At 40.7% G+C, this 27,302-nt stretch overlaps 2 protein-coding genes across 2 annotated transcripts; both read left to right on the top strand.

The window, feature by feature from the left end:
• Positions 1–3,579: 3,579 nt before the first annotated feature.
• Positions 3,580–5,106, top strand: LOC308298674 (zinc-binding protein A33-like; the record flags this gene model as incomplete). The annotated part of the gene is made up of 1 exon (XM_080742316.1): positions 3,580–5,106. One exon carries the CDS (start codon positions 3,580–3,582, stop codon positions 5,104–5,106), a length of 1,527 nt encoding a protein of 508 aa, XP_080598442.1.
• Positions 5,107–14,012: 8,906 nt separating this feature from the next.
• Positions 14,013–15,584, top strand: LOC308298673 (nuclear factor 7, brain-like; the record flags this gene model as incomplete). The annotated part of the gene is made up of 1 exon (XM_080742315.1): positions 14,013–15,584. One exon carries the CDS (start codon positions 14,013–14,015, stop codon positions 15,582–15,584), a length of 1,572 nt encoding a protein of 523 aa, XP_080598441.1.
• Between the last annotated feature and the right edge of the window lie 11,718 nt (positions 15,585–27,302).

Raw genomic sequence — 27,302 nt, 5'->3', positions numbered from 1 at the left:
TTTGTTGATTGACTCTCACACTCTGGCATCCCGCTCTGACATCACTGTGATGTCAGGGAACCAAATCCCCTTTATGCCCATATATGGAGATCCCTGTGATGCCAGGGGAACCATAAAAGGACAACTAGGTAGTCATCCGGCAACAGCTCACAGCTGTGAAGCCGGGAGGAGTTCAGATTGACAATCAGGTTCACAGGAGGGGAGGGTGCGAGCAAAGTGTGGTAGAACAGGGGAAGGGCAAGGGCCAGACACAGAAGTTGACATAATGAAAGTATTGCAACTTCTCACTTGTGCAGACTAACGTGTCCATTTATTGCACTGCACTCACACTGACAACACAACACACACACATACACATACACACCTCTTTGTTATTGTCACCCCAAAACCCTCACCCTATCCTCTTAAAGAGCCCATGGTCAATTATGCCCAAAAAGATTCACTACAATGCAGTCATTTCAGACATGCAGGATCTATTGTCTTCATCATTGTCATCTTCAATGTCCAACCTAATAGTGTTCACACAGTCTCCACCATGGAGTGAAAGGCAGGTTACTTGAGCAGCTGCAGCCATATTTGATGAGCTCAAGTACTGCCTTTGGAGCAGGGAGGGCAAGACACCTGACTGGAAAATACCCTCCACTCTCTGAATTCCATCTATTTTCTTCAATTGGTGGAAGCTCAGGGCAATTTGTCAGGTATGATTTATCCTGCATTGTGACATAGTTGGCACAGATGTGGTAGCAGTGCAGCACGAGTTGGAGGTAGCATCTCACCCTCAGTTCTTTGACAGAAATAGTTCCCATCTGAGTAATCGCAGGGTTGTTGGACCTTTTGAACTGTAAACATGGCATGCAAAATGCTCCAATGACTGCAATGTTGATGGAAGCTCACCAATAATAAGCTCAGGAGGAATGGAACCCTTTAAGGTCCTTGAAGTGGTTAATGACTTGGTCATCATCACCAGGCTTCAAGTAGGCATTGACCCATGTCTTTTTGGAGATTCCAACAAAATTCTCTTCCCCAGCCAGCACCAGAAAAATCATGTAGGCCAAGGAACCCTTGACATTTGTGACATCCAATAACTTGAACTTGCTTGAATATGTGTGTGCACTTCCACAAAATCATGTCCCTTGATGAAGGTATCGTATTATGATGCCTACTTTGTCATACCTGACAAATTGCCCCAAGCTTCGATCAATCGAAGAAAATAGAGAGTGGAGGGAATGTTCCAGTCAGGTGTCTTTCCCTCCCTGCTCCAAAGGCAGTACTTGAGCCCATCAAATTTGGCTGCAAAGCAGGTTGCACTCCTCCCTGCAAATGCTATGGTGGAGACTGTCAACACCTATGTCTTGCAAATTAGGGAGGACATGTACAGTATTTTAGTGAATCTCTTTGGGCATAATTGACCATGAGCTCTTTAAGAGGATAGGGTGAGGGTTTTGGGGTGACGATTAACAAAGAGGTGTGCGTGCGTGCGTGCGTGTGTGTATGTGTGCGTGCGTGCGTGCGTGCGTGCGTGCATTTTGTCAGTGAGTGCAGTGCAATAAATGGACACGTTAGTCTGCACACCCAAAGTGAGAAGTAATACCTTAATCCCTGCAGTAACACCTGTCAACCATAACTGTCTAACACAAAAATTGTATAAATAATACTGAGAATACTAATAAATCATCGAAGTACAATACATAAACCCAGGATACATAAAAACATACATAAAAAAGAAAATCCTTTCCCATTAAGATTTGGTGGGCCCCCTGTAGTAACTATGAGGACCCCCCAAGGGTCCCGGACCCCCTGAGGAAGACCTCTGGTAATTTGCTTACTCATTTTTGTTTTCAGAGCCCAGCTACAACAACTTTTATGCTTCAATTAGAATGTTAAATTAGATGCTTCGATCTAATTTAACATTGTTCTGGAGCAGGAGCAGAGCGATTACTGTGATAGGCTCATGGGTCTGTCTAGGGGGTCCCAGGTGAGGAAAGACCCCAACCAAAAGTCAGAACGGTTATTCTGGCTGCTTTAAAAGTCTAATGAATCAACTCAGGATGTTTTAAAACCTACAAAACTCTAATATTATGAAAAAGACATTAACTGGCTAGCGTACTGTTCTGGGAGGTCCCAAAATAGATAACCCCAAGAAAGGGGGTGGGGGTCCGGAACATTTTACACCCATCATTTACTCAGTCGATTCCTTGACCCAGAAAACATAGGATTGGCATGTTTAATTAAGTTTCTAGGTTGTCTAGAAGCCAAGATAGCACAAATTATGTATTTTACGTCGGCCATTTTGAACGTCCAAAATGGCGGCTTTGCAGGTGTCTGTGCAAATGCAAACAAAGATATTTGGATTCCCCATGGTCTGAAGATTCCAGAAATGTATAGTTTTACTAATCTCCAAAAAAATCCAACAAAAATACGTAGTGGACCTGACTATTTTAATGCCACCTGTTGCCATGCAGTGAATAGACCTGGACCATGATGAATGTAAATACAGTGAAGTACTTCCCTGTCTCCAGGTTTTCTTCACAACAGGCAACCATTTTAAAAGCATGTCAAGAAAGATTAAAAAATGAAACACTTTCTAAAATCACATCTACATGGAGTGCTGTGACTGTGATGCAATGCATAGTGAGCTTGTAGATCTGCATGAATCACAAATGTTTTTAATGTATTTGTGGTTAAGCTGATCATTGGTTGCAGAAATACTATTGGTTTAAAATGTGTGACACTTTGTCACATTAGGAGTCCACTATACTTTCATTTGTAAGCTTTTGTTTGGTTGTGTTACTTGCACCAGCAGAGTGTGTTTGGTGTCTCTGCGCGTCCCTGTGAGTCCCCTGCGTCAGTGTTTACGTCATCCAATGGGAAAAGCCCTGAAAAAAAACACATGGTGACGTCACCAACAGCAAGGGTGACCTGATGACAAAGGCACAAGTTGGCACCTCAACAGAGTGCCAACCTGCCCGCCCACAAACACACAGACAGCACCCAACAGCACCCATCGCAGTCCTTGCACACTCTGCTGGTGCACAAGTAGGTCATATATTATGGCCACGAGTGCACAAGGCGCAAGTTGGTGCATTCAATAGTCAATACTATATATTTTTTTCCAGCATACCGAAAAATAAAATATGGACACCAGGTTGAAAATGGTTCAGTATTAAATGAGGACATGGTTCATAAACAGTGTTCCTTCTGTCTCAGCCAACCGTGGAAATAGCTGATTTACATCACGTTGTGAAGCATTGTGAGCTTGTAGATCTGCTAGGTTCACTAATGTTTGGAGGATGACACCTATAATGGCATTCCCAAAATAGGTGTAACGGATGTGATCCGAACCTCACCACCCGGCTTCGAATCCGGGTCTCCCACGTGAAAGTCCAATATCTTAACCATCACTCCAAAGAGACATCCCTATGGAATGAGAGCAGATACTAGACTTTTGAGGCTTCAGGCTGGGGCTGCGCAACTCACACTGCAACTCACTACATAGGCAAACCAGCTTGAGGTGGTTCAGTATTGCTACTGCAATGTTTGTTCATAAACATTGTTCCTTCTTCTCTTCCAGGGATCAACATGGAGGCTACAGACATCATCACACAGAACAAGACAAAACTCCAACACATTCTAATGCCAAACATTCACTTTGCCCGTGAGTGTGTTTTTGAAGAAAAGCTAGTGACGGGCCGTGAGTACACTGACCTGAAAAGCATCTCTCCGCCATCCAAGGCAGCCTCTGAACTTGTGGACAAAATGATCTTCAAGGGTGAAACAACGTGCGTCTCGTTCCTGCGTCTGCTACAAGACACAAGACTAACAGATGAGTTTCCTGCTCTGAAGACAATGCCATGGTACAACCCTCCATCCACACAGTCATCTGAGGAGGAAGTCAAGGTGTTGAGTTGTGAACATCCAGAGAAGGATAAAGGTTTCTGTGAGGAGGAACAGAGAGCTGTGTGTCGTATCTGTGACTCCTCTCACCACCCTGGTCACAAGCTGCTTCCTATAGAACAAGCAGTCAACAACCTGAAGGACCAACTGAAGTCTGACCTCAGGACTCTAAGGGACAAGAGGACCAAATACAAACACATACAAACTAGACACAATAATAATGTTATTCCACACAACAAGAAGCAGGTTTTGGCCGCAGAGAAGCAGATCAGAGCAGAGTTTAAAAAACTCCACCAGATCCTGACAGACGAAGAGGAGGCCAGACTGGCAGCTCTGAGGGAGGAAGAGGAGCAGAAGGAGGAGATCATTCAGATCATCCAGGAGCAGATCTCCTCTCTCTCAGACAGCATCTCTGCTGTAGAACGAGAGCTGCAGAAACACAGCGTGTCATTTCTCAGCAGTTATAAACACACTCAGACCAGAGCCAGAGTTCAGTGTACGCTGTCAGATCCACAGCTGGACTCTGGAGCTCTGATAGACGTGGCCAAACACCTGGGAAACCTGACCTCCACAGTCTGGGAGAAGATGAAGGAGAAGGTCACGTTCACTCCTGTCATTCTGGACCCAAACACAGCAGCCGAGTCCCTCTGTCTGTCTGAAGACCTGACATGTGTGAGAAAGCTAGACACGAGGCAGCAGCTTCCTGACAACCCAGAGAGGTTCGGTCATGCTGCTGATGTTCTGGGTTCAGAGGGTTACAGTTCAGGAAAACACAGCTGGGAAGTGCTGGTTGGAGACCATCCTGGGTGGACTATAGGTGTGGCTAAAGAATCTGTTGACAGGAAGGGAAAGAAATGTGCCGCACCAAAATATGGAATCTGGTGTTTATGGCAGAAGGATGGTGTCTATACTAATGGGTGTGGTAAAACCATTCCACTGCAGAGGAACCCTGAGAGGATCAGAGTCCAGCTGGACTATGACAGGGGGGAGGTGTCCTTCTACGACCCTGAAGACATGACTCACATCTACACTCATAAAGACACTTTCACTGACAAACTCTACCCGCATTTCTGTATTGGAGAGGCTGGTGATGCTGAAACCACTGATATCAAAATCTGTCCAGTAGAGACGCGTCTCTCTAGGAGGATGTTATCGGGCCGGGGGTCAGATCAAAAAACAAACAAAACAAAACAAGAATGTAGTCTGATGTGAAATCAGTCAACAACATACATCTTCTCCCAGCAGACATTTTGGACAGGTGAACCCAGCTGAAGTTAAAGGAGCACTACAGCCATTTTCAACCCTCTCTTCATACAGTCTGTCCTCATTCATTATATGATGAGATGACTCAGCAACTGTCCATGCTGACATGCACGTAGGGACACACCTGTGTGTGTGTGTGTGTGTGTGTGTGTGTGTGTATGCGTGTGTGCATGCGTGCACGTGTGTGTGTTGCGGTTGAACTCTGATACGTGTGGACTAATCATCAAACTCTCTTTGATTTGACATGGAAGAATGTTTATTTTATACTGTTATATTGTTGTAGTCAGGCACAAACCTCACATCTCCATATTTACACCTTTAACATTGTTTAATTAATGCTCTACTTCAGGGGTCTTCAACAGGGGGTCCGGGACCCCTAGGGGGTCCTCAGAGACAGAGTTACTACAGGGGGTCCTCCAAATCTTTGTGTGCTAGAAACCTTTTTTTTCTCCTTTTTTATATTAACCATTTGAACCTATAGTGTCCATATTCTGAGAACTTTAGCCAAAACACAGCGCGAGGCGTTGTGAGCTTGTAGATCGGCTATTTTCGGTAAAGAGCTTTGGTGTAGAGGGGGAAAAGAGCAGACTAAGTACAGAGTGAAAGGTCAAGTTTTATTATATAAGTGTTGATGGTTCAAGTGATTAAATATCTGAAAACACAAATTGACATGAATCCCAAATACACTGATGATTGTGCTGTCAAACAATGAAACTATATGGAATCTATGAACAGGTTGTGGGGGTCCCTGCTTCATCTCTCTCTCAACTAAGGGGTCCTTGGCCTGAAAACGTTGAAGACCCCTGCTCTACTTCCTCACATGCTGCACTGGAACACAAGAGTAGCGGGAATAGCAGATCTACAAGCTCACAACGCGTCGCATCATGGCGCGTTGTGAGCTTGTAGATCTGCTATTTCTGAAAAATGTTTTGGAGTTAAAGTTGAATTGGTTAAAGACCCAATGAAATGACAATTTTGAAAAGGAAGCCTGTGTGTTTCTGAACCAATCCGAGGAGACCAGCCCTTCAGGCGATGGGATTTAAAATCTGAGTAATGGGAGTAATGGGAGCCAGCAATGGGAAACAAACAGGTGAATGTAATCAAAGGTTCATTTATATTCAAAAAGTCTATCTATGTCATCACTTTTTGAATTTCTGTTCACAGGAAGAAATTAAGAATGACCTATTTAGGGACCTTTGATATAAATATATGTGACGGAGAGAGTCGCAGCCCCAGCCTTGAAGCCTCAAAAGTCTAGTATCTCCCCTAGACCAAAGAGATGTCTCTTTGGTCTAGTGGTTAAGCGTGGGAGACCCGGGTACGAACCCGGGTGGGGAGGTTCAGATCACCTCCGTTACATTGGTGCCGTGACCCGGATTCGGGCTTCCCCGTAGGAGAAGGTCAAAGGGGAGTGAGTGTGACGGAGAGAGTCGCAGCCCCAGCCTTGAAGCCTCAAAAGTCTAGTATCTCCTCTTTGGTCTAGTGGTTAAGATATTGGACTTTCACTTGGGAGACCCGGGTACGAAGCCGGGTGGGGACGTTCGGATCACCTCCGTTACATATACACAAAAGAAAAAATATTTTCTATTTTTTTTATCATTACAGATATGCTCTAAAAACAACGCCTCGCGGTGCGAGGCGTTGTGTGCTTGCAGATCGGCTGTTTTCACTAGTTTAAATCATTTTTAAAATGGTTTTGGACATACAAGGTTTCCACCCGACAATGACCAAATATAACTCATGTAATTGGCCCACTGGCTTGTCACTTGTCATGATCTGAAATGGCAAATCTTTGAGTAGCAGAAGCGATGGCCTGCATTGAGGGCCTCTCTAACTCTTTTTCCCGGGCTGAATCAGGGGCCCAGCACGTCCCTGGTTCTATGACTGTATAAGATATTAATGTCCTCCATCATTCTATATGTACTGTAGACCAGGGGTCCTCAACGTTTTTCAGGCCAAGGACCCCTAAGCTGAGAGAGAGATGAAGCAGGGACCCCCCACCATATGCTGTATACTAGTGTATATAATATTGTTTTGCTGATTAAACTTTGACATAGATTTCATGGATAGTTTCATATAGACTTGTTTGACAGCACTGTCACGTTGTATTCGTGTTAAGGAGTATTTTCAGACATCTAACCTTTTAAACCGTCAATACTTGGTAAACTTTCACTGTTTACTTAATCTGCTCTCGTTTTCCCCTCTACACCAAACCTTTTTGCCGAAAATAGCCGATCTACAAGCTCACAACGCCTCGCAACGCGAGGCGTTGTGAGCTTGCATATCTGCTATTTTTGGCTAAAGTTATCCTCGGACTAGGGATGCTAGGGTTAATGTAAAAAAAAAAAAGAAAAAAGGTTCCTATCACACCAAAGATTTGGCGGCCCCCCTGTAGTAACTCTCAGGACCCCCTAGGGGTCCCGGACACCCTGTTGAAGACCCCTGCTGTAGATCAATGATATGTTATGACTGTAAGATATGAATGTTTATCATTATTATATACTGTAGATCAATGATCAGCTTTGTGTTTATGATTGAAATATTGATCTGGAATGGAACTCGTTGTGTAAGGATTGTTGGTGAGGATGTTGAATACTTGAACAGCCTTAAATGACACAAATTATGATTTAATGTTGATGTTTTTACATACAGTACATGCCTTACAACCTATAAACATTTAATGTGTATTTGTACAAACATACCTGACAACCAAGATGACACAAATAATGATGTTATAGTTACCATGGCCCTCCCACAAGCCTTAAAGGAGAGCAAATCCCCAGCCTCCTTCAAAATCGGTATGAAAAGTCACCTTCAGGCGGCTGCCCGTGACTTGTAAATAGACCATGCTCCCCCCTCCCCTTTTTTCTGCCTTTGTATTTGATGTTATGCTTTTTTCTGCTTTTGAAATTGATATTATCCTAGATGAAGTACTATGTTCTATCCGCCTGTCTTTCAATGTTATATGAGATACTTAAAGGGTGGTTCCTGTGGAAATAAGCCTCGACTTTCTAGGATCTCCTTTTAGTTGACCTGTGATGTGTACCAGTGATTTGTACTGTCATGAAACTGTAATTTTTTCTATTGCAAACTTCTAATACATTTTTCAATCAATCAATCAATCAATCAATCAATGGTAACATGCTATTGATGTGTAATTGTATTGTTACCGTGGTAACATGATATTGATGTATAATTGTACCACTTGTCATTTGAACACTGGGAGAATACAGTGTGGACGTTTGATTTCATGTTTTATTATTTTAGTAAACGTTTAATGATTTCCACGATTTCCACGTAAAAATGACTTTTTTTCTATTGATTACTCACGCCATGGAGAATTGAATTCATGGATATTTATTGGTATCTGTCACATAAGACAAAAAAACGATTATAGTAAATTTACCCCCATTGATTCCGGATGGGGACCCAAATACATTTGGGTCCCCATCTGGAATCAATGGGGGTAAATTTACTATAATTGATATTTTTTGTCTTAGGAATACAAAAATATTATTGAACTCAAGTCTCCATGGCGTGAGTAATCAAGAAAAAAAGTAATTTTGTGGGTGAACTACTCCTTTAAACATTAATACTTCTACTCCACTACATCTCTGAGGTACAGTAATAAAAAGTGTACCGGTACTTCTTTTTTTTACTCCACTACAATTATTTTAAAAGTTTAGTCACAAGATGTATAGTTTTTAGAGATAGTTTATTACAAACCTAAAGCCCTGTTTTATAATTTGGTTATTGTCTCATTGTGAGCTTGTAAATAGATCGTCAGTTTTGTAAAAGGTCTGAAAGTACTTTTAGTTTTGGTGCTTCATCTACATTGGTGTCTTGCTCTGTGAAGGTATTGTTTCCCTGGGTTTGATTGTGCAATCTCCTGTATGGGTTATATTGTGAACTCGAACTTGAACCTGACCTTGGCACTGGTTGTCTTCCTAGTGTGCCATAGAGTAGTGAAGTGTGACGTAATTTACAAATCCTACCTGGTTCGCGGTTTTTCTTCCTCCATTCCGAATTCCCATAGACCTTTTTCATATGGCGTCATATAAGAACCGTGTTCCAATCATAAACAAATTATCTCAGCGGTTTGACTCATATGGATATGAAGAATCAACTGATGGTGAGAAAACGCTAATGTTACTGTCGCCTAATTAGTTACATTTTTGCTAGAAACAGGCTTTATCAAATAGATATCATAAACCACACATGGGCAACATACGGCCCGGGGGCCAGACCCGGCCCTTTGGCCATCTCAATCCGGCCCGTCAAGTCCTCAAAGAAAAACAAAATGTACATGTTGCCGTATTTTAATGGTTTTGAGAAAATATAAATTAACTCGACTCCAATTAATAGTTCCGTAATTCGTATTTTCCATTTGATTACTTTACCTGCATTCCTCCATCCGTATGTACTCAAAGTGTTATGTTTAGATCATAATAAAAGTGAGACAGTCCATGTTTATGTTTATAACATAAACATGGACTGCCGTTCCCACCGCTCGTCGCGGCAACTCGGCTCGCTGGCGCTCGCCTCGGTGGCGACTCACGGGGGTCATCGGCGCCCAATACCGCGCCGCTCCGTCAGGGTCTGTGGCGTGGGGCGTTACACCGGGGAACAGAGCATACTTGGCATCTGGTTCGAGGCTGGGATTCCCCTCAGGTTTTATTTTTGCGCTCCTCTGAGGTTGACCACTAGATGTCGACATTTTACTACTAATATCTCTGCATTGGTGAGTTATTGGATACTGGATATCCAAGTATCCTGGATACTTTCTGCATTGAAGAGTCTGAAAGCACGTGAATATTTCGCATTAAGTGCGTTGATATCATTAGAAGCTTGACTGGTCACCTCACGGACAGCAAAGCAGCAGTGCCACTGGCCCTGAAACAAGTGGCCATATCAGTTTACAAGTTACACTAAATTAAAGTTCACAGAACAAGGAACGGAGAGATGCACAACTTACCACTTTAACACGAGCGGCACAAACAATGTCCGTCCGCGCCGCGGCACCCAGGAGGAAGTTAGTAAACTGGAAATATAATGGAAACACCAAACCAACAAATACAGCGGAGAGGGAATACTGCCAACATATCTAATGTGCGTGGCGATAGATCACTGCACAACAGAGCAGGCAGCTCCCGAAAAAGCATTTGTAGCATCAAAGCTAAAAAACACATGGCCACCTGGCAAAGACAAGTAGGCTTACACTACGCAGCATATTCTGGCAATTCCTTAAGCAGCAAGACGGAGACAACATACCAGCACTGAGCAAGACGGAAGCACTGCTGTTCTGCCCCGCGGCCAGCGTTGCTTTTAGAGGACACAGGTAGTGTTTGCAGGATACACACGACACGACAAGCGTGGCACCAGGTGAGCAGAGACAGACGGCTGACTCTGAGAGGAGTTGTGAGGCCTATCCTGGTAGCAATCAGCCCACTGATGAGTGGGCGGAGGGTGGACCGTGGGAATGAACACCCATCCTGCTACACTGGTCAGGGGATATCTTTAAAAGTCCTGAAATAAATTCCTTACCAAAGAATGTCTTCACCAATGTGTTTGTAAAGGTGTCTAGTAACACACCTCACAAAGACTGAAATTCAGTTTCCCTATAGGAGAATCCGTTACAGCTGCTGAAAGTTGTGGTCCCATTAAATTAACTATACAGGATAAAACACACCAAAATAAATATGCTTTAAGTAGCAAGTGAGGGATCAAACTAGGGTTTTTTTAATGATTCTGAATCCATTGCAAGTATTTGTTTTGCGCTAAAAATATTCCTTGGGTTAAAGGCGGCTCCCACAAAACTGTGAAAAGTGATGGCTCATTACTAAACCATTATTTTAATGTGTTTTATCCTGTATGTATAGTTAAGTTAATGGGACCCCAACTTTCAGCAGCTGTCAAGGATTCTCCTAGGGAAACTGAATTTCAGTCATTGTGAGGTGTGTTGCTAGACACCTTTACAAACACATTTGTGACGGAAGGTTTTGGTAAGGAATTTATTCCAGGATTTGACACTATTTCTGAAGATATCCCCTGACTACACTAGCTCTCACTACAAACACTCCTTATGGAAATCTCTCTCTGGTTAAGTGACGCTCTGACAGGCGCTGACTAAAATGTCTCTACCCTTACGAGGGCTCAACTTCAGTCAAAATAAACTAAACTAAACTTCACATCTCACTAAACCAAAGGTAGTTTTGCGTTGTTGGGAAACCTCTCAGAGCTTGTAGCCAATGATCTGAGCTGTTCAGTTGTTCATACCCATGAGCGTGAGAATCTCCGTGGTCATATTAGTACTATTCATTATTGATTGTTGCCTAAATTCATTTTGCACACACACTCCTTGCCTGCCAAACCACAACCTCCACCCAATTCTCACGTGGCCCTCTTCTAGCGCCACCAATAGGCCGATTCCTGCAAAACACATTTTTGGACACTGCTCCTACAAATTTTACCCTAAAATCACGCAAATCTGTACACACTTTCTCTACACTCATGTCATCAACATGGATCTGTTCCATTTAGCGCCACCTTCAAGCTGATTTTTTTAAAACAGATTTTTGGACACTGCTCCTACAGATTTTGCCCAAAAATCACGCAAATTGCTACAGAGTATGTGTACACTCATGTCATCAACATGGATCTGTCCCATATAGCGCCACCATCAGGCCGATTGTTTCAAACACATTTCTGGACACTGCTCCTACAGATTTTGCCCTAAAATCACACAAATCGGTACACAATATGTCTACACTCATCTCATCAACATGGAGCTGTCCCATATAGCGCCAAACATTTTGTAAAGACAAAATGTGACATGGTGTGTCATTCTGATATTGTAATGAACTTTTGGTAAATAATTGAAACTTTTGTTTTGTGTCCAATCCATGCTGCCAGGATGATTTAGATCTGTGACTTCTCTTTGATCCCAAATAAAGATATGAATGGTGTCTAAAACATTTAAAACCGTTGAACATTGAACCTGTCCAGAGCAATAGTTTTCTAATCATACTATTAAATATTAACCAACATCACCCTATTCACAATCACTTGTGTAACTCCTTCAAATGTTGTTAGGTTTAGCTACTTTAATTACATAAAGGAATGTAAAAGACGCATTGTAAATCATTGTAAGGTATAATTTCTCTTTCTCAGGGGTCCAGTAGTGTAATAACTGGATGGGGAGTGAACTACAAATATTGAACCTAACCTATAAAGTTTGTCACGTGTGATACTGTATGCTGATACCAGTACTTACTGTACTCTGGTAATCATCTACTCGTGTATGATTTTAGAAGCTGAAGGTCAGTCTTGACACATCCTGTGTTCCATTACAGGGTGTTGTTTTTCTCGACACTTAGAGAGCATTATCATCATCATCAGAGAGTTGGAGTTTAAGGTGAATTGGTGAGTGTTGATGTTTAAACCTTCTTTACATTCCAAAGGAAATGGTTGTGAAAATCTCATCAATACTTTTTAAATGTTTCCTAGGTGTCTACTGTCTAATCTAGTGTTCAAACCTCCTGCTTCTCACAGCTTCTGTCGTAAGAGTCTGAAATATTTCTCATTGTTTGATTCTACGAGGGAATTCAATATATCACCGTTGTCAGGCACGAGCTCCTATCTCCTCATTTAAACTTTGTATTTTCTTTATTTTCTTTAAATAAATCAGTGCTAGACTTCTGTCTGTGCTATTTACAAATATTGAATCAATGAAAACCACTGTATTAAAAAGCACTTCTGACTAAGCCTCCTAACTCCATTGAACATTGGATACTGTATGTCCACATTATGGTAAAAAAGAAAATAATAAGTCCACTTTAGCTGGATTTAAAGTGGTGATAATATAAGAACACATTCAAGTGTCTGACAATAGCAACTTTGATGAGGCAGTAGGCTACTGTGTTGTTCTTTCTTTAATGTTTTTTTTTCTTCTTCTCAGGACGTTGTGTAAACACAATCCAATAAAAACATTCTAACTTTGAAGCTAAAGAAATAACTGCACTAGAATAAAGACTATCTACTCTGTTAGTTATGAGAGGGCCCACGAAATCTAGCAACAGGGGCAGCCGAAATCTAGCAACAGGGGCAGCCGAAATCTAGCAACAGGGGCAGCCGAAATCTAGCAACAGGGGCAGCTATGAAAAACATCGACTAAAGCAGGTATGAAGGGGTATGATAAAAGGCAGATTTAACCCTATATGTGTTTTGGTCTGAATGACTCCTTTAAATAACATTGTGGACATCGTTGGCTTCTGCCTGACAGCAGGGATGTTATACTTATCTAAATAAATTCAACATTCAAACATAAAAAGCACATGAGAATAATTATCAAGACAATCTATTATTGTTGCTGTCGGGTGGAAACCTTGTATGTCCAAAGCTGTTAAAAAAGAAGAACAAAAAGAATAATAAAAAAAAAGAAAACAGATATAGTTCACAACACGTCGCATGGCAACATGTTGTGAGCTTGGTGGGCTATTTTCACTAGGTTACTTAGTTACTATTTTAATTTACACGTGTGTGATTAAGTTCAACGTAAAAGAAATTGGAGATAAAAGGTTCACTTAAAGCCCTAAAAATGTGCGACAAATAGCAAAAATAGCAGATGTGGGGGATCTCTGCGTGGCTTGTTGTCAGCTTGTAGATCTCAGCTACGTAATTTAAATATTTATGAAAATGTTTACATTTTTGGGAATGGTTAGAAAGATTTCTAAACCTTTCACATATAATGATGTCATGCCCAAAATATGGACTCCATGTTGAAAGTGACTGAAGTATTACTGCAACGAGGGAAAAGTTTAATAAACATTGTTCCTTCTTCTCTTCCAGGGATCAACATGGAGGCTACAGACATCATCACACAGAACAAGACAACACTTCAACTTATTCTAATGCCAAACATTCACTTTGCCCGTGAGTGTGTTTTTGAAGAAAAGCTAGTGACGGGCCGTGAGTACACTGACCTGAAAAGCATCTCTCCGCCATCCAAGGCAGCCTCTGAACTTGTGGACAAAATGATCTTCAAGGGTGAAACAACGTGCGTCTCGTTCCTGCGTCTGCTACAAGACACAAAACTAACAGAGGAGTTTCCTGCTCTGAAGAAAATGCCATGGTACAACCCTCCATCCACACAGTCATCTGAGGAGGAAGTCAAGGTGTTGAGTTGTGAACATCCAGAGAAGGATAAAGGTTTCTGTGAGGAGGAACAGAGAGCTGTGTGTCGTATCTGTGACTCCTCTCACCACCCTGGTCACAAGCTGCTTCCTATAGAACAAGCAGTCAACAACCTGAAGGACCAACTGAAGTCTGACCTCAGGACTCTAAGGGACAAGAGGACCAAATACAAACACTTTAAAACTAGACACAATAATGATGTTATTCCACACAACAAGAAGCAGGTTTTGGCCGCAGAGAAGATGATCAGAGCAGAGTTTAAAAAACTCCACCAGATCCTGACAGACGAAGAGGAGGCCAGACTGGCAGCTCTGAGGGAGGAAGAGGAGCAGAAGGAGGAGATCATTCAGATCATCCAGGAGCAGATCTCCTCTCTCTCAGACAGCATCTCTGCTGTAGAACGAGAGCTGCAGAAACACAGCGTGTCATTTCTCAGCAGTTATAAACACACTCAGACCAGAGCCAGAGTCCAGTGTACGCTGTCAGATCCACAGCTGGACTCTGGAGCTCTGATAGACGTGGCCAAACACCTGGGAAACCTGACCTCCACAGTCTGGGAGAAGATGAAGGAGAAGGTCACGTTCACTCCTGTCATTCTGGACCCAAACACAGCAGCCAATTGTCTCTGTCTGTCTGAAGACCTGACCAGTGTGAGATGGATACCAAGGCAGCAGCTTCCTGACAACCCAGAGAGGTTCACTAATACTTCTGATGTTCTGGGTTCAGAGGGTTACAGTTCAGGAAAACACAGCTGGGAAGTGCTGGTTGGAGACCATCCTGGGTGGGCTATAGGTGTGGCTAAAGAATCTGTTGACAGGAAGGGAAAGATATGTGCCTCACCAAAATATGGAATCTGGTGTTTAAAGCAGAAGGATGGTGTCTATAAGAATGGGTGTGGTGAAACCATCCCACTGCAGAGGAACCCTGAGAGGATCAGAGTCCAGCTGGACTATGACAGTGACAGGGGGGAGGTGTCCTTCTATGACGCTGAAGACATGACTCACATCTACACTCATAAAGACACTTTCACTGACAAACTCTATCCGTTTTTTAATATTGGAAAGGCTGGTGATGCTGAAACCACTGATATCAAAATCTGTCCAGTAGAGACCCGTCTCTCTGGGATGTTATCGGGCACAGACCTTTGGGAGGTCAGGGGGTCAGATGGAAACAACAAGGGCACCCAAACAAACACAACAACATCAACAGCTGTGAAAAAATGTAGGCAGATGTGAAATCAGTCAATAAGCATCTTCTCCCAGCAGACATTTTGACAGGTGAACCCAGCTGAAGTTAAAGGAGCACTCCACCCATTTTCAACCCTCTCTTCATACAGTCTGTCCTCATTCATTATATATTAGAGACTTTAAGCAATGGACGGCTACGGCAGATGACAACGCTAACCGGAAATGATCAGCGCTCGATAGATCAACCTGCCGCCATCGCAGCCGTCTCTACAACGCCAGAAGCTCCCTTCCCACGTAGCGTCTACAACGTCTGCTGCGTAGACGCGTCGCCATGGGAACCAAAGAGTTCAGTAAAAGGGGTGGGACCCCGTCGCCGACGGCTGTTTGCTTAACGATTCTGACCGCTACGGCGATTACGTCATAGCAGCCGTACTCCGCCTGGCGTTGCCGTCCTGAAAATCGTCGAGCTTAAAGTCGCTAAAGAGATGACACACACACAGCAACTGTCCATGCTGACATGCACGTAGGGACACACCTGTGTGTGTGTGTGTGTGTGTGTGTGTGTGTGTGTGTGTGTGTGTGTGTGTGTGTGTGTGTGTGTGTGTGTGTGTGTGTGTGTGTGTGTGCGCGTGTGTGCGCGTGTGTGTGCGTGTGTTGAACCCTGATACGTGTGGACTAATCATCAAACTCTCTTTGATTTGACATGGAAGAATGTTTATTTTATACTGTTATATTGTTGTTGTCGGGCACACACCTCATGTCTCCATATTTACACCTTTAACATTGTTTAATTAATGCTCTACTTCCTCACATGCTGCACTGGAACGCAAGAGTAGCGGAAATAGCGGATCTACAAGCTCACAACGTGCCGCATCGCGACACGTTGTGAGCTTGTAGATCGGCTATTTCTGAAAAATGTTTTGGAGTTAAAGTTGAATTGGTTAAGTGTGTCAGACTGTAATCAATGAAAGTATGAACCAGATCTCCACTAGACTAATTAATTAATTAACCACATTGGATCCATTTGAAGCCTTTATTTTTCCCTTCTCCTGAAAAGCAAGGGTTTTGGACATACAAGGTTTCCACCTGACACTGATGATGTGTTCTATGACTGTATAAGATATTAATGTCCTCCATCATTCTATATGTACTGTAGACCAGGGGTCCTCAATGTTTTTCAGGCCAAGGACCCCTAAGCTGAGAGAGAGATGAAGCAGGGACCCCCCACTATATGCTGTAGTATACTAGTGTATAATATTGTTTTGCTGATTAAACTTTGACATAGATTTCATGGATAGTTTCATATAGACTTGTTTGACAGCACTGTCACGTTGTATTCGTGTTAAGCAGTATTTTCAGACATCGAACCTTGCAAACCGTCAATACTTGGTAAACTTTCACTGTTTACTTAATCTGCTCTCGTTTTCCCCTCTACACCAAACCTCTTTGCTGAAAATAGCCGATCTACAAGCTCACAACGCCTCGCGTTGCGAGGCGTTGTGAGCTTCTAGATCTGCTATTTTTGTCTAAAGTTCTCCTCGGACTAGGGATGCTAGGGTTAATGTAAAAAAAAAAGAAAGAAAAAAGGTTCCAATCAAAGATTTTGGAGGACCCCCTGTAGTAACTCTGAGGACCCCCTGTAGTAACTCTGAGGACCCCCTGACTCTGAGGACCCCCTGTAGTAACTCTGAGGACCCCCTGTAGTAACTCTGAGGACCCCCTGTAGTAACTCTGAGGACCCCCTGTAGTAACTCTGAGGACCCCCTGTAGTAACTCTGAGGACCCCCTGTAGTAACTCTGAGAAAGATCCTGGACAGTGTGAGCAGTGAGGCATGGCACAGACTGACTGATTATTGATTCAGGACAGTATTTTATTTTATTTTAGTGTTTTGCCTCAGTTTATGTTTCTGTGGGAAGCAGAATCTTACAGTGAAATCATGCATACTGTACAATGAGATGCAAGTAGCCATGGAATAATAGGGATAATGTACAATGAGATATTTATGTAAACACAGACATTGTGATGCTCATATAATGCACGTCTTAAAGACAGGGTGAAATCAAAAACATGTTTTTCACACTTTTAGAGCATATTTGTAGTGATAATATGGCCATACCTAACACTAGATGCCAAAAAAATAGAAAATAAACAATTTTTGTGTATATTTATACATTTTATATCAAAGGTCCCTAAATAGGTCATTCTTAATTACTTTCTGTGAACAGAAATTCAAAAAGTGATGACATAGACAGAGTTTTTGAATATAAATGAACCTTTGATTACATTCACCTGTTTGTTTCCCATTGCTAGCTCCCATTACTCAGATTTTAAATCCCATCGCCTGAAGGGCTGGTCTCCTCGGATTGGTTCAGAGACACACAGGCTTCCTTTTCAAACTGAAACTTCAAAATAAAATACCCAAAAATAGTCATTTCATTGGGTCTTTAAGGTTTGCTATCGGTATTTAGCACAGACTGTACATTTTTTTATCTTGTCTTTGTTGTCATGTGCAGGGCATTTAACACTCGCTTGACTCAACCTGCAGCTGATTTTGACATTTTGAGGTGGTTTGGTTTTGCTAAGGAAACTCTGAGAAAATCTCCCTTTCATGATTTTTCCTTATCATAAAAGCAAAGTCTTGTTTTTTCTCTACCATTTGAGACGTTTTGTAAATATGAAATAAAATGTTTTGAGTGTTTCCTGAGCATTCTAATTCCATTTCTAAATCTCAAAAACAGGTCAAAATGACCTGTTAGTCATGCGAGTGTTAAATGTTTCACTGACTGCATTGTCTGATGCATTTCACTTCTCAGCTTGTATTTTCATTTGGGAAACCATTTTGTAAATAAGAAATGTGATATGGTGTTATTGGTGTGTCATTCTGATATTGATGAACTTTTGTAAAACAATTTGACCTTTGTAACTTAGAAGCTTTTGTTTTGTGTGATCAATCCATACTGCCAGGATGATTTAGATGGTAAAAAATAAACTATACTTTAATAAAAGTTACAAAAACAACCCTCCTTTGAGTATGGACTGTATAAATGATTTGATAGTTTCATATTTAGTTTACTTAGAAATGGTAGAAAGAGTTTATGTCTATCAAAATATTGTTGTTTGTACCCATGTTGGTATCATTTTAAAGATGTTATTTTTTTTTTACAATAGACACTCTGATAGTAAAATATGTTATTGTTGTTTAACATGGTATAGATATCATTCTCAGTGTTAAAAGTCAATGCCATGATGTTTTGATCTGATAACTAATGCACGAGACGAGAATCTGCCCCACTCCAGGGACAGAAAGATTGACCAGCGAAATGTCAAAGTGTCCAGGACACGGGATAATGAAAAGCCAAAACATTCTACATCCTTGGCTTCTGAGTCCACGGGACTCAGTCACAACAACATCCCATCCATGTTATGTTTAATTGTCCAATCAGAATGTGACTAATGTATTCTGTAAACTCCATATATCTGTGAAATCATTATGCTTGTCACTCAGAGAGAAGCAAAGATGGGTGATTTTGCTCTACTGTACTGCTGTACAGTAATTTGAACTCTGACTAAACTTCAACAAAAAACGCATATTCCCTGGTGTGGACATTCATCATTTCTTGTGTGTGGAGTACTTTATTATGGTTGGGGAAAACTGTTTATCAATATGGAATATGATCCAAAATTCCATCAATGGTCCATTCGATTGCCGGATTAGCTCCGAGGAGATATTGGTCTCTTCCGCTGCTAGAACCAGTTAACAACCAGCCGGGGATATTATCAGACGTTTCCCCTGACTCCCACGGAAAGGACTATCTCCCACACGTTTTTTCCTCCTGCGCGAGGAGAAATTACCTTGGGACGCCCCGAGCACAGGGAGGCAGAAAACACCTGCCGAAATCTAAACAACCTTTTTACAAACGGAACAATTGCACCATTTTTGAGCTTGAAGCCTCTCTCCAAAGCTTGGAGAATGAACTGATAACAGCCGTAACGGCTAAGATAGACGATGAGGAAATGAAACAGTTGTTTCTAGGTGCCCCACAATTGCACCATTTTTGCCCATATGGAGAAAGGAATTCAGATATGATGACTCTCTCCCACATCAACATATCGTCTGAAGAAAGCCGAAATGGAGGCGGCCAGGTTTGGCTCTCTGGCACAGTTCCACACCAGGAGCCTTTCACGGACGGTCTCTCCCCCCTCATCTCTCCGCACAGAGATTTTGAGAGGGCAACATGCTTCATCCCCTGGTCCAAATTCAACAGAACCCAGGTCATACGTTTATACCTGCTGTCTTAAGAGGCTAGCTAGCTCTTAACACAGCTGCGTTTTTATTGTTTAATGTTTAATGTTTTGTAGTCTATTGTTTTTGTCGCTTTTTGTTACATGTTTTGAGGACATAGCAGCCGTTTGGCCACGGAGATTGCTTGTCTAAGGTTGGGTTTGTATCAGTACGAGACTTCAATATAGATTTCATTTTATGCTCTAGAACGGCTGTTTCAAGAAGTTCTGAGAAGAAATCTTTTTATTTGGGGCCAGAACATATTTTGTTCTGAAGGAATGTCTCTTCGGCCAGTACGATAACCCAATACGGCTGATTAGAGCCACTTAATCACATAAGAAATAGCGTGGTTATTTTAATTGGTAGATTTCCTTTATGTTCCAGAACAGAACGTTCTGACGGAAATCTTCATGCTTTACGCTTACACGTCTTTGTTTTCGTCTCAGTCTTATCTTATTTTATTTTATTTAATTTCCGTCTCAGGCGACTCTGAGATGTTGAATACAGGAGCTTTTTATCTCAGCGCTCCTAAGAACATTTTTAAGAAACATGACCATTCAAGCTAAAAAAGCCCCCTGCTCCGAGAAGCAGTGTTTTTATCGTGTAAAACCTGGACCCACACGGATGAAAGGTTACAATCTAAACCCAGAACCTCTTTTTAACCCGGACCTCAAGTCATTCTGGAAAATCATCGGGGACTCCCAGTTATCAACACTGCCTAAAACTTTTCCTGGAACATGTCAATGGATATGTGCGGAGCTGTGGAGAAATCGGACATTATTTGCCACTGGATGTTCGAACCTCATCAGGAAGGAACAGAGGACGCAAGCAATGTTTTCAAGATGCTGAAGGGCTTGACAGAGCCCCCCCCCCAGCCGAACCTGGCTGGCCTTTCACTCACAACGCGATGGGACGCGTTGTGAGCTTGTAGATCTGCTACGTGACTTTCATGGATTACAATGTCCCGAAAAGAACAAACACTCTTGACCCTTGGGACGCCCCGAGATAATGGTACTATATATTTTGTTTACTTTTGACTAAGTACGACTTCTGAAAAAAAAATCAAGTTCTGACCGACAAACCCTTTTATTAGTGTTAAATGTTTTTGATATATTGTCTGTCTAATCCTCTCTAACCCCATTTTCCTCCCCTGGTTACATTTTTGGTCTGTCTATTATGAAAGAAGAGAAAAACAAATCAGGCCAAGGTGAAATGAGCAGTGCTACGGAATTCATGTGTTCTGTGCTTATCTCGCTTATGCTGCTGGCTTGCTGCTTGCCCGCGCTCGCTTGACCGATACTTACATTTTGGTTTATGACTTTATGGTTTATTATTGTTTTATTTTGGAAAAAAAACTATGAGGGGCTGGAATTGTTTTTTTTTATTTTCATTTTTTCTTATTTTTACCTTGAGAGGCCACGAGCCGTTTCAGTTTCTGTGTGACCTTGCTCTCTCTTTCTCTCTCAAAAATGGGTTTCGTTCGCTCTTGTTCTGTATAATCTACTGTTTACATTCTAATACAGGGCTTGATAACAATGTGCTGGGGTTATATTTGAATCTGTCTTATTTGAATCTGTCTTGGGTTTTTCTCCCTCTGTTTGTGTTCTAACTCACTTGCCTGGTTTGCAAAACTAGGAATTATTTACACATATGACTGTCTCTCTCTCTCTCTCTAAAAAGGGATCTCATTCACTCTTGGTATGACTACACTCGTACTGATAACAACCAATGCTTGGGTTTATTTGAATGTTTATATATGATGCCCCTAACGTCTTAATAATTTTTTTTTCTCCCTAATGTATTAATTCTTTTTCACCAATGTGGTAGGGATTATTTTTACTTTATTTATTTCATTTTAGGGGACAGGATGGACTCGACCTGGATAGACAGGTATCGTGGAAGGAACTCCACTAACTCGCTACCACTGACGGCAGGTCAGGTGACCGACTTGACTGACTGACGGACTGTTTTATTTCAATTTTATTTTAACCAGTTTAATTTCATGACTGTTTATTTCATTTTAACCAGTTTTTCTCCTGTCCTCCTGTCAAAAACACCATATCCTGTGAAAACCGTTCCTCTTGCAGAGAACGTGTAAACAACTGACTTGTTGAGATTGTTTTCATTCCTCTCTAAAACAACTGATGGCTAGAAGACATCTGGCCTCCAAGGTCAAATGGTCTGTGTGTGTGAGATTTGTTGAACTTCTCTCCTTCAGTTAATGTCAACATCCCCCAACCAACTCAAAATAGATCCTCAATTATTTAGTAATCCTTTTCTTTTAAACCACATCTTAGGGACATGTACCAAAAACGTTTACTTTCACCAATATTTGCCAAAATCCAGTTTTAACGCATAAACTGCAGTTATGCGTTAAAAAAAGGAAAGGCTAAACCCTGTTTTATTCAACCTTTTAATTTATCTATTTGGGTAATCCTTCATTCACTTTGATTACTCCCCCAGCAGGCTGAGACCGTTCCAAAAAACAATTTAGATGGCTGGGCTCCATTCAAACCTTCCCAGTCAAATTCCACAATTATTACAACCCTACTGGGCTTATACGGGATTACACATTATGGGAAAAAAAAATGACATTATGATTATGTTATGTATTTTTGTTATTATTATTTTACTTCTTTAAAGTCTCTCTCTCTGGGACACTTTCAGTAGAGAGCCTTTCAGCAGGCCTCGCTAACTATTGTTTTGGGAAAACCTTATCTTGTTATGATACACTTCCCCCCTCACAGGCCTGGAAGCTCACTCTAACTCTGACAGTGAGCAGAGTCATTGTCCTTTACTGTACCTCGGTACCCTACTGTACCTCGGTACCATCTGTTTCTCATTTAACCATATTTTAACAAATTATCCTCCAAACAGAACAATTTTTGTCACACCCAATATTTTTGGCTGTGGCAAACGGGAGGGAATGTGTTTGGAGAATTAATATTTAGAATTAATATGTTTTCATTTAATTTTATTTCTTTCATATTTTCATTTTCTGAATTCATATTTCATTTTCTGATTTCATATTTACATATTTCATTTTGTTTTCATTTCATCCCATTTAAATATATTTCATTTTGTGAAGTTGATTCCAATCCTCAACAGGGTTAATCTGTTTCCCCTAACAGAACAAACTGACACAACTTGTCCTCTTTTGGTGATGTATCTAAACATTTCAATTTAATTTCTATATATAAATACCTTATTGCCTTACAGTATGGATTGATTTGTCCCTGTCTTTTCCCTTGTCTTACAGATAAAGATATTTTGAGATGATAATTGAGAATGAGTTGACAGACACATACTTCACTGCATGTCTGTCCAAAGTGGAAATGTCAAAAAGTATGATTGGAAAGTCCATATGTATTTCGTGAGTATGAAACTGCATCACACACGTTTTCCCGCTGTAAAGTGTTTTCTTTCAGACCTTGACTTGGACAAAAGCCAGTAAAAGAAAAATCAGTTGTAAGGAGGACAGTTGGCTTTAAGGGGGCTCCGGTTTGACACCTCCCTAATCCCTATAATGACCACTCATTACCTAAAGGTAACCTCGGAGGTGTATGAATTATGACCGCCAAACGGCTGATCTTCGGATGCTGTCTAAATACATTTTGAATGCTTTTGTCTTTAACCTAAATTATGGTAAAGAGTCAAGTTCGTCTTGTTTTGACTAAAATCGGCCCCAAATTGTAATAACCACCCGGGAGCGTGATGTTGATGTGTTTTTATCTTGCTTGACATGGAGTATTTCAAATCAATCTTGGACACATTGAACCTTTGTTGTATTCTGATTTAAATACCTTTAAAAATACTTAAATACCTTTGGAAATATACAGTTCTTTTAACTCTCCTCTTTAAAACTTAAAGCTATCGAAATGTTTATGTTGACTCGAAATGTTTATGTTGACTTAAAATTTTCAATGATTGTTTTCCGTTTCAAATACTTTAAAAAAAGTTTAACCCATGTTTTCTTCCCTTGTTGTTTATGCTGCCTTGACATTTAACACTTCAAATGCTATCTCAGGAGGGAATTGATAGTAAAATATGTTATTGTTGTTTAACATGGTATAGATATCATTCTCAGTGTTAAAAGTCAATGCCATGATGTTTTGATCTGATAACTAATGCACGAGACGAGAATCTGCCCCACTCCAGGGACAGAAAGATTGACCAGCGAAATGTCAAAGTGTCCAGGACACGGGATAATGGAAAGCCAAAACATTCTACATCCTTGGCTTCTGAGTCCACGGGACTCAGTCACAACGACATCCCATCCATGTTATGTTTAATTGTCCAATCAGAATGTGACTAATGTATTCTGTAAACTCCATATATCTGTGAAATCATTATGCTTGTCACTCAGAGAGAAGCAAAGATGGGTGATTTTGCTCTACTGTACTGCTGTACAGTAATTTGAACTCTGACTAAACTTCAACAAAAAACGCATATTCCCTGGTGTGGACATTCATCATTTCTTGTGTGTGGAGTACTTTATTATGGTTGGGGAAAACTGTTTATCAATATGGAATATGATCCAAAATTCCATCACACTCATCCCCAGACAATCTAATTCTTCCATCTCTTTCAACTCAATAGAGAAAGTTAACCTCAAGGCCCAGTTTCTTTGCTTTGTGTCTTTGCCTAAGTTATTGCCAATGTTCATGAATATATCGATTGCACTGTCATCAATAGAATCTAGCCTCGTAAATCAGAAGGCAGGAGGTGTCTAGTTTACTAGGCTAAATAAAATCAGGAAAAAATAAAGTCCCATTTGATTCAACAATAGAGGGTATGGGCGTGACATCATTGTTGCTGGAAGTTATGTGGGAACACGCCTACTGAGTGGCAAAACACTCATTTCTGCCATTGACAGCCCATAGGCCTACATCCAAACAGAAAAGTCCCATCTGATTGTATTAAACAAAGTTAACTCACCAACATTGCGGCTGTACTGAAAGCTTGAATTATCCTCTTTCTATCTGCAAAGTTTTTGTTTCATAAAAATCCACCATAGGCATGTTATGAGCTACTTTCTGTCAAGACATTCTGTACAGGTTTTTATTTTTTCCAAGTGACAGAGTTTGGAAGCACTCGTTTTCAACAACACAACATCCTGCTGCCTCCTGCATTATGTGCCATTTAGAAACAGGTGGTATGCAGGGCCGTTGAGTGATTTGCAACGAGCACTTCCAAACTCCAGTGCTCCAAGCTGCTCAATGTTTTACCACTCAGTCTAGATTAGGGGGGCGGGTCCCAGTGGACGTAGTAAATCAGTTTGAAAACCAACCACTAGGGGTCACAATAGATCAAGTTTTCATCTCCAGTTGATGCCATTCAACATTGAATGAATGATGTTCTCCTGTCCTCAGTCATTCCTCAGAAAGAAGATACAATCGTGCAATTTGGGTAAAGATTCAAACACAACTTTAGTTTGTGTATAATTTACAATCTGTGCATTTATCAGATGCTCTCCTCCAGGGTGATTTAAAGAGCATCACTGGAATAAGCAGAGAGTAAACCAGCAGGGCTTCTTGGGAGTTGTAGTTCCTGTCTACAAGCATCTGACATAAACAGCATAGTTAGTTAGTTAGAAAGTTTTATTTCGGTCCCATTTGGCAGCCAGTATAGTACAATACATTCAATATCAGTATACACTGTATGGTCCGAAAAGGTATAGGCAGAAGCTTACGCTTATAATGCCTACCCCATATAAATAAAATACAATCAAATATACATTTGATTTGACAAGACTGAAAAACAAAACAGTCAATAGACTTGCTAATCCAAAAATAAGAGAAAAACAAAAAACAAAAACAGAATACAATTGAGTGTCGGTCTGGTTTAGGGCTTTGTCAAGTGACAATATGGAAGTATTGCCACAAGGCTACACCAAACCAAACCACTTGGTAGATATTTCTAGATAAGGATCTTAATGGTATATAATAAACACATATACATACACATGTAATATAAACAGTAAGACTCACACCCACTATAGTACCGATGTTATATTTTATACATTTATTACTTATTTATAATAAATGCATTAATATATTTATAAATGTGTGTATATTTATTTATAATGCTAATATAATTTTAATATATTATAATGTTCTATATTTATTTATTATCTTTGTTTTGAACATTTTTTTGAATTTAGTGATTGATGTGCACATTTTCAGTTCTTTATCCAAGCTATTCCATATGCTTACCCCTCTTACAGATAGACACCTGTCTTTTATGTTGGTTCTTGGGGTTGATCCCTCAAATACATGTGTCCCCCTGAGTTGGTACTGGGTCTCACGAGCCTTGAACAGCCTCTGCATGCTGGGTGGAAGTTTCTTGTGGTGGGCTTTGTACATTATTATGGCAATGTTTAGATCAACTAAGTCTTCAAATTTTAGAATTTGTTTATTTATAAATAGTGGATTGGTTGGCGCCAAGTAGTCAGATTTGTTTACAATTCTTATGGCTTTTTTTTGCAACATGATGATAGGATTGGTGATGGTTTTATAAGTGTTCCCCCATACTTCCACACAGTAAGTTAAGTATGGAAGCATGAGGGAACAGTAAAGTAAGTATAGTGAGATATTATTTACAATGGGTTTTAATTTATATAATATCGCTATTGTTTTAGATAATTTTGACTTTATATTAGCTATATGCGGTTTCCAACAGAGTTTATTGTCTATGGTGATACCTAAAAATTTATGTTCACTTACTTGTTCTATTTCCACATTTTGTATTGTTAGTTTCACAGGTATATCTATTTTTCTATTACAAAAGAGCATGTATTTTGTTTTACTAAGATTTAATGATAATTTATTGACATCAAACCACTTTTTAAGTAATTGAAGTTCATTTTCCACCTCATACAGAAGCTGCTCAAGATCTCCTCCCGATCTATACAAGCTAGTATCGTCTGCAAATAATACATATTTCAGTTTAGTCAGTATATTACCTATATCATTTATATACATAATAAACAACTTTGGACCCAGCACGGAACCCTGAGGGACCCCATGCGTGATATATAGTGGGTCTGAGTCAACACCATTCATATGCACATACTGCCTTCTGTCTTGCAAGTAACTTTCTAGCCACTTGTTGGCAACTCCCCTAATGCCGTATCTCTCCATCTTTTTAATAAGTATTTTATGATCAATAGTATCAAATGCTTTTTTAAGATCAATAAAGACCCCCACAGTATACTCCTTGTCATCAATACCAGTTGAGATTGCCTCTACCAGTTCTGTCACTGCCATCAAGGTGGACCTGTTTGACCTAAAGCCATACTGATGATCATGAGCATAACAAATACTACTGGAACTACACTGATCTATTCCATGCAACATATCTGTGAATAGGAGTGTGTCAACACACACATGGAGACTATTAGTTATTAGCCTGTATATTGTATAACATGTATTTATTTTTCATTATTAAAGCTTTATTTGACCAGTTAATTTAAAATATACAG

The sequence above is a fragment of the Nannobrachium achirus genome, assembly GCF_963921795.1.
Source record: "Nannobrachium achirus genome assembly, chromosome: 14".
NCBI lineage: Eukaryota > Metazoa > Chordata > Actinopteri > Myctophiformes > Myctophidae > Nannobrachium > Nannobrachium achirus.
The sequence above is the reverse complement of the archived record's forward strand: the minus strand, read 5'-3'. Positions and strand labels throughout refer to the sequence as shown.